The sequence below is a fragment of the Mercenaria mercenaria genome, chromosome 14, assembly GCF_021730395.1.
Source record: "Mercenaria mercenaria strain notata chromosome 14, MADL_Memer_1, whole genome shotgun sequence".
Lineage (NCBI taxonomy): Eukaryota > Metazoa > Mollusca > Bivalvia > Venerida > Veneridae > Mercenaria > Mercenaria mercenaria.
Genome location: NC_069374.1, coordinates 6,876,742 through 6,885,077, shown reverse-complemented (window position 1 = coordinate 6,885,077; position 8,336 = coordinate 6,876,742). Strand labels below are relative to the sequence as shown.

The 8,336-nt window shown below is 35.0% G+C and overlaps 1 protein-coding gene across 1 annotated transcript; it reads left to right on the top strand.

Annotated features, from left to right (window-relative positions):
* Window positions 1–5,124: 5,124 nt before the first annotated feature.
* LOC123534403 (uncharacterized protein KIAA1958 homolog) lies at window positions 5,125–7,692 on the top strand. Its single transcript, XM_045316639.2, has 2 exons — window positions 5,125–5,586; window positions 6,331–7,692. The coding sequence occupies exons 1-2, from the start codon at window positions 5,132–5,134 to the stop codon at window positions 7,343–7,345; spliced, it is 1,470 nt and encodes a 489-aa protein (XP_045172574.2). The 5' UTR covers window positions 5,125–5,131; the 3' UTR covers window positions 7,346–7,692.
* The last annotated feature ends 644 nt before the right edge of the window (window positions 7,693–8,336 follow it).

Here is an 8,336-nt window from a genome sequence, read left to right as displayed (position 1 = left end):
GGACATTGAATCAGAGCTTTTTTTGCAAGAAATTTTAAGCATCATTAAACCATTCTCAGGTTACTGTTAAGTATCATTCAGCCATTCTCAGGTCACTGAATCAGCCCTAAATTTGCATGAAATTTTAAGTAGCATTCAACCATTCTATGGTCATTGAATTAGAGCTTTGTTTGAAAGAAGTTTTAAGTAGCATTCAAACAGTTTTAGATCATTAAATCAGTGCTTTATTTGCAAGAAATTTTAAGCATCATTAAATTAAACCATTCTCAAGTTACTGATTAGAGCTTAGTTTGTAAGAAGCTTTAAGTACCATTAAGCCATTCTCAGGTCATTGAATTGTAAGTTATTCTGCAAGAAACTTTAAGTATTGTTGAACCATTCTCAGGTCGCTGAATTGTAAGTTATTCTGCAAGAAACTTTAAGTATTGTTCAACCATTCTCAGGTCATTGAATTGTAAGTTATTCTGCAAGAAACTTTAAGTATTGTTCAACCATTCTAAGGTCATTTAATTGTAAGTTATTCTGCAAGAAACTTTAAGTATTGTTCAACCATTCTCAGGTCATTGATTCAGATATGAGACTATAATGAGAGATCTATACTTGATTGTCTGTGATTTAATCACAGAAGTAGCCAAGATAATATTTACCCAATATGAATATTTTATACACTAATATTCATTTTAACACCATGTGACACATATTAGTTGGAATTATCTATTCAATAATTATTTCAACCAATTTTAGCAGAATCTTGTAAACTCAGACAGCTATAATAATATTAGATGTTATCAGCAGAAGATATAAAGCATGCAACAATTCTAAACAACTGATTAAAATAGTCCCTAAAGTGCTGACAAGAAATTGGCCATTATTAAGTGTGACTAGGCAGCAACTATGTGCAGCTGGTTTGACAGCATGGGAACTTGGTGCAACAGGGCAACAACTATGTGTAGCTGGTGTGACATCTTGGGAACTAGGTGTCAGAGGGCAACAACTATGTGTGACTGGTGTGACAGCATGGGAACTAGGTGTCAGAGGGTAACAACTATGTGCAACTGGTGTGACAGCATGGGAACTAGGTGTCAGAGGGCAACAACTATGTGCAACTGGTGTGACAGCATGGCAACTAAGTGTGACAGGGCAGCAACTATGTGTGACTGGTGAGACAGGGCAGCAACTAGGTGTGACAGAGAAGAACCTATGTGTGACTGGTGTGACAGGGCAACAACTAGGTGTGACTGCTGTGACAGGGTAGCCACTAGATGAGACAGCATTGCAACTAGGTGTGATAGGGCAACAACCTTATGCAACTGGTGTGACAGCATGGCAACTAGGTGTGACAGGACAACAACTTTGTGCAACTGGTGTGACGGAGTAGCAACTAGGTATGACTTGTATAAAGTTCAGTTCAGCTTACACCTCCATTACCTTTATAATTCCACTGATATTTTCCTGTGAGGCATGTCCTGCCATTGTTACACAAAACACACAAGAGAGCAAGGGAATCTATGACAATGATGGAATAGCTAGTCACTGGAACTAGCATTAATGACTGAATATGTAGACCAAGTCCAACAATAAAATCTTATCATAAGTATCTGGCCAATATAAACTCAAAAGAGTTAACCATTGTGAACTTCGAGTATTTCTGAAATAAAACTAAAGTACCCTGAACTTAAGAAGACTTAAGAATAATGAAACTGCTTCTGCATTTGCAGCCATATAATACTTATGACCAGTATTAATCTTAAGAATACTTAATGAATTCATACAGCTGTGCTGGTGCACTCCATAATTAGGTTCAATTATAAACAAGCACCACACTGTCATATGACATACATTGCTCATAGAAATTGTGCATCGTGATGCGATGTTAAAATTCTTGCTATTCTAACAGCCGTTTAGTAAGATGAAGTTGTAATTTCAGAGATCTTAAACCTCAAAGTACGATCAGTATCTGGTATGTTTAACTCTTATCATGCTTGACACAATTTATTCTGCCTTTGCGACCAGTGTAGATCTTGATCAGCCTGCACATATGTGCAGTCTGATCAAGATCTGCACTGTCTGCCATTCAGTCAGTATCTTTTTGGTAAGCAGCCATTTTAACAGTCAATGGTACTGTCCAAATTGAAAGATGGACAAGTTCATTATAGAAATTTAGCGGGGTAAGGGTTGACAATGTGAAAGAAAAAGAAAACAAAACTGCAACTAAAAGAAATAAATCACACTTCGATTTCAAATATAGTCTAATAAAAGATGAGACATTTAGTATTAAGCTTGTCGTCAATTTTTTTATATAACTTCACTTATCAAGTAATAATGATACATCAATATCAGAACATTGCAAATCATACTGACAATTCAAGAGGCTTATTCCTATAGCTGTCATATAAGAGATGCATGTATTACAGCTCTGTCATATACTTGTGGACTGCTGATAAAGTAATAGATGAAGCAATGCCCAATTATTATGTGACTTATGCTCAAATACCAGTATAAGGACACATCTATTTCAATATGAAAAAAACAAAAACAATTGGTATTGCTTGTACATTATTTTACAAGTATTAAGTATCAGTATTTTCTTTCATTTTAAATGCCCAATATCATATGTCCTTTTCTCATTATTCTGAGCCCCTTACCTAGTATTCAACTCTTACCAATAATCAATGTATAACGTAAAAGATATATTTTTGCTACATTATTATACTATAACAATTAAACTTCAAAAATCACCAAAAAAGAAAAATTCTAAGAACTGTAGTTTATTATTGAATAATCAAAACTTTCACATGATGACCCTCACCCTGACTGAAACAGCCAGATGCTTCTCTGTTTGAACTGAGACTTGTGATCATTTGTACTTTAATAAGTTCTCAAAAACTAAAAAATCCTTTTTTAAAGTTAAGAATAAGAATACAAATTTGCCTGCACATCAAAATGTTTTACAGTAAGTGCAGGCTGCTACTTCCTATAAGAAAGTAACAAAATTATTACCCCAGTAATAAATAGGCAAAATATGTGCCAAAATCTTCAGATGTGCATATGTAGGGATAACGCATGTTTTTTCGTGTTATAACGTCTGCAGAATCCCGAGGGATTGGTTGGTGCCCGAGCCCTAAGGGCGAGGGTACCAACGTATCCTAAGGGATTCTGCAGATGTTATAACACGAAACGAACATGCGCTAACGCTATTCTAGCATAAAACGCGGAAAAAATACTAATAAATGAATACATCCTAGCTCAACGTCATTAAATTTCCATGAAATGCGTGGGAATGTCTGAGTTGTTTTTTAAGTTGACGTCATTTTGTTTTGAATTATCCGTTTTGGGGCCGAATGACGTTTACGCTTTGCCACGGAACTCGCATATATAAAAAGGTGTTATAACAGCACGCGAGCGCGAGAATCTCTCTGTTAACACACGTTTTCTCTCCTGTTAAAACACCCCCGAAATGTGACAAGAACAGCAGTTTTATGCTAGAATTTCTATTCTAATGTGAATAATACAGCTTTCTTTCTACTCATTTTCAACTGCCCTATGGTTAGCCAAAATATGCATAAAATCTAGGAACAGGATACAGCAAGTGAGAATTTTCTAATGGCTCGGATCAATGGGAAGACTCAGAATTATGAGAAAGAGGAAGCTAAGTCTGGTGAAAAACAAATACTAGTAGCAAATCATTGAACTGTTTTGTAAAAGTTCAAGCCCACATGAAGATTTTTTTCACCTATTTTTTTGTCTGTTTTACCATTTCTGCCTGTTTCCCTTTTTGTTCCTATTCTGATAGTTTGTACTTACATATATATCTTTATATAACATATATATATTCATTATTTCCCTCCTACTGATATGTCTGTGTGCATGTATATGCATTATGCAAACTGATATGATACTTGCAATTACTCTCTCATATTGTGTCATAGAAAAACTGATAAACACTCAAAGGAATTGAAATATTTTGCTGCAAAACCTAAAGGAAAATTAACTACAATAAGACTCGAACATTTTTCCCCACACAGCAAAAGATCTGTTTAATATAACCAATTAGCTTTACGTCTGAGCTTAATTTGTTATTGGCACGAAAACTAGAAATATTTTGATTTTGATAAGATTAAATGTTGAATTCTCTATGCTTCAATTAAAGCTATAAATATATTTGTAAACAATTTACACTATTTGTGGGAAAAAGTAGATGTTTTATATTACATAATAGATGTTATGGACTACCCTAATTGCCTTAAAACACCTCGATTTGTCTGAAGTTAGCCTTAAATTTTGAGAAAAAAATCAAACAACACCAAATCATAGAAAGAAAAGGTTGTTTCACAAGTAAATTGAACAGCATAATTATAGAACATAATTTTTTTTTTATACATTACTCTAAACAACAACTGTCAGTTTACTGATATAAACATTGAATTCTGAAAAAGGGATGTATAAAGGAACCACACTTTTGGGACAGTTCAGCGCCTTCAAAACTCTCACCATTTTCGAAGAACTCTTACATATCTTCTTTTTCGATGCATTTAATTGACAGCTGATGTTGGAATAGCAAATATGTAATAGTTATAGTATGTGTGAGAGTGTGTTACCAGGATATATCAGAGCTAGGGGTACATCGAGGGTATTTTTCTCTGCACATATCGTCGAGGCCGTTAGGCCGAGACAGATATGTGAAGAGAAATATACCGAGATGTACCCCTAGCTCTGATATATCCTCGTAACACACGAGCATCACATATTATAACTGTTCTATCGCATAGTTCTATCATTTCAATTTATTTATTATTTTTCGTTTATAGATCTATCATTTAAATTAATTTTTATAATTATTTTTACACTTATGATTCCCTTTCTGCACCTCACTGACTGAAACCCAGAAACGTTCTGTTTTAGAAAATGTGTTCCCCCAGGTAAAAGTATCCAACAGATTTCTACATTTGTATTTACTCTTTGCATTTCATTGGCCAAACGCTTATCTCGGAGTCTAATTTGCTTCAGCGCCCAAGTAATATTTTTCATTTCAGTGCGCTATCTCATGCTGTATAGCTACGTAAACGCGAACAAGCTATCAGAAATAAAACAACGTAAAAAAACAACAAAACGGAGTATAAAAAATCAAAATATGTCGGATTCCGATTTAAAATTAGATGATGGACAGGACATATTTTTATCTCAGGTTCTTGACGAGATTGAAAGTATGCAAGAAGACGATATAGTGTTGTCGCAAGCTCTGGATTTATTTGAAAACAAGGAATCGTTTGACTTGTCAGATTCTCAGTTTAAAAATCTTGTAGAGGATTGTACCAGTGCAGACTTTTTCGGTAGTTTTACGTTGAAACTACCGACTGGAGAAAATTGTGAACTGTTAGGTGTGGATACACATTGTGAAAATCGCTTTGGAAAAACTACCAAAACTGAAGATTTTGACGCACTGATCAAGGACCAGAAATCGGGTAACACCGAGAGGAGTACAAAGTGGGCCACCTCTGTATTTGAGGCTTGGAGATCCGTTCGGAAACTGGACGGAGAGGAAATTCCACCACTCGAGGAATGCGATATCAACACACACCTTTCACGGTAAGTCAAAAAGCACATGTACCTTTGTTTCAATTATAATGCAATCAAGATGTAGCATTGTGAATTATACAGGTTTGTTGAAGTGACGAGATCAGTTGCAAACGCTTTGAGATTTGGCTGCGACTGCATTCTATATAAATTGGAGCCTATTCACTGTAGACTGGATATTTCGAACTAGCCCAACAGTTTCTAGTTTTTGCTGAATGAACTCCAAATGTTGTTGAAAAATATATTTATGGTCACTAAAAATGGCATTCTTAGGATATATATTTCTAAATACAGTTTTATCTAACTCATCCTTAATAGAGCTTTGCTTGGCAAGATAGTTTTAAACTAGACATTCCTGAATAAAGGTATCCGATGGTGATTAAAATAGCTTTTAAGAATCACTTTTCATGTTTAATGGCGTAAAAATGTAGCTTTCCAATTATGAAAATAGGCAAAATTACGATTTCGAAAACTGGTACTTTTCAGAAAGTTTTCAACATTTTTGCATGGAAATGTACGTTGTTAGTCAAAATAAATCGACGGCCATGTCGATTTAGATTTGTAACTGGTAAAATCTTAGTGTGTGTGTTCGGATTTAACGTCTTTTTCAACAAGTTATCAGTCATATAATTTATAAACAATGGTGTCTACTTGTAGCAGTGAGCACAATGCCACATTGATATATTGTGCAATTCTTTTTAGATTTTTGAATTCATGGAGAGTACAACATTAACTAGTATGTTTTTATACTTGCAGTTTTGTGGTAGAAGCAAGAAAGCAGGATGGTTCCCCCTACCCACCTGGATCGCTATATAATATTGCCTGTGGACTCTTGAGAAATCTCCGATCTTCTGGCATCTATGATAAAAACTTCTTGGATGAGACGAATGCACGATACGCGAGGTTCCGCGAGGTACTAGATGCTCAGATGAAAAAGCTGACAAAGGATGGGTTAGGTATTGGTCAGAGGGAGGCAAAACCAGTCAATGAAGAAGATGAAAAGATTTTGTGGTCTAAAGGTGTATTTGGGAACAGTTCATCTGTTGCTCTTCAGCATACCATGTATTTCTATAACTGTAAATTTTTCGGATTAAGGGCTTTGGATGAACACCGAACATTAAACTGTAACCAATTTGCAATCGGGAGTGACGAAAATGGTCGTTACATAGAATTTAAAGGTACAAACAGTAAAACGTACAATGGAGGATTAAAACACAGGCGTATTGAACCAAAAATTATAAGACATTATGATGAAAATAGTGGAATTGTTGACTTTTATGAGCAGTATCTGAATGCATTGGGGCTTTCGGGTCCATTTTATCGGCGGCCTTTAAACAAATCCGAGGGACACTTGCGTTACGGGGAACAAGTTGTTGGAATTAATAAGTTAAAAACTTTCATGAAAGACATTTGTTCGTCTGCAGGTTTAGAAGGTAGATACACAAACCATAGTGGTAAGAAAACGTGTGCCACAACACTCTACCAAGGAGGAATTCCCGAGGAAGAGATTATGAAACGAACTGGCCACAGATCCACTACCGGGGTTAGGAAATACCAAAAACCGTCTCCCGCAATGTTGAAAGAAATTTCAAACACACTAAATCCACCGCAGACGACAATCAAGGCACAGTGTGAAACGGTCAATGAGAAAAATGCTGAAAGTGTTCTAAAGGATAACGACGAGTCAGTGGATAATAAACGCAGTGATCCAAGTTTTAAGGGTTTATTTTCTGGAAATCACTCATTCTCTGGATGCACTTTTCAGTTTTAATATCGTACGAGAACTGTTGTAACAGTGTGTTGGAATTGTTGTTCATAATGATTATATAATTGACCTACCCGTAGCACATACATTATAGTGCCATAGCAGATACATTTTAGCAAAATAGCACATAACGGATACTTTTTTAGCGCTTTTCAGTTTTAAGAAACATTTAAGAAAACTTTGAATTTCATATTTCATGACAATCATGTATTTCTGATGTTCATTTAGAGATAATGATAAATATCGAATCTTCGAAATATTCTAGTTTATTTATTCTTTTACTTTATAGATGCAGGTATTTGTGATCACTCTATCTCCGTGAACAATAAATTTGAAATAAAATCATGTTTTCATTGGCAAGAAAAAATAATACTCCCTCCATAGGACCTTGCCATTGTAAGAAAAAAAGTGTTGCGATAAATATATTCTTTCTCTGTGAACTGTAAATTGGAGCTAAAATCATCTTTTCTTTGAAAGGAAAAAATTATACTCCCTTGATAGGACCTCAATAGAGAAAAAGTGTTCCAATATATATCAGAACAGTTTTACTGTGCTGATATATATCGGAACACTTTTTTTCTTATGAAACTCATAGAGAAAAAGTGTTCCGATATATATCGGAACAGTTTTGTAAGATATCAGCACAGTTTTGTAGTAATAATGTGTGTTACTATGTATAACATGCTGCAAAGATCAAAGGAAAATTGCCGCACTATGCGATAATCTAACATCATTGCCTTGTCAATATGTGCTTTAAATAGGGAATGACAGCTGTTGAAATAGCAAATATTATAACATCATTGCCTTGTCATAAGGTGCTTCAAAATAGGAAATGGCAGCTGTTGAAAAAGCAAATATTCTAACATTAATGCCTTGTCCACAGGTGCTTTAAATAGTAATGGCAGCAGTTGGCATAGCAAATATTCTAACATCATTGCCTTGTCAATAGGTGCTTAAATAGGAAACAGCTGTTGGAATAGCAAATATTCTTACATCA

Excerpts from the sequence above, each read along its gene's own strand:
- LOC123534403 (XM_045316639.2), top strand. The coding sequence starts at position 5,132 with ATGTCGGATTCCGATTTAAAATTAGATGATGGACAGGACATATTTTTA. Across the intron at positions 5,587-6,330 it reads ATCAACACACACCTTTCACG|TTTTGTGGTAGAAGCAAGAA; the intron begins GTAAGTCAAAAA and ends TTATACTTGCAG.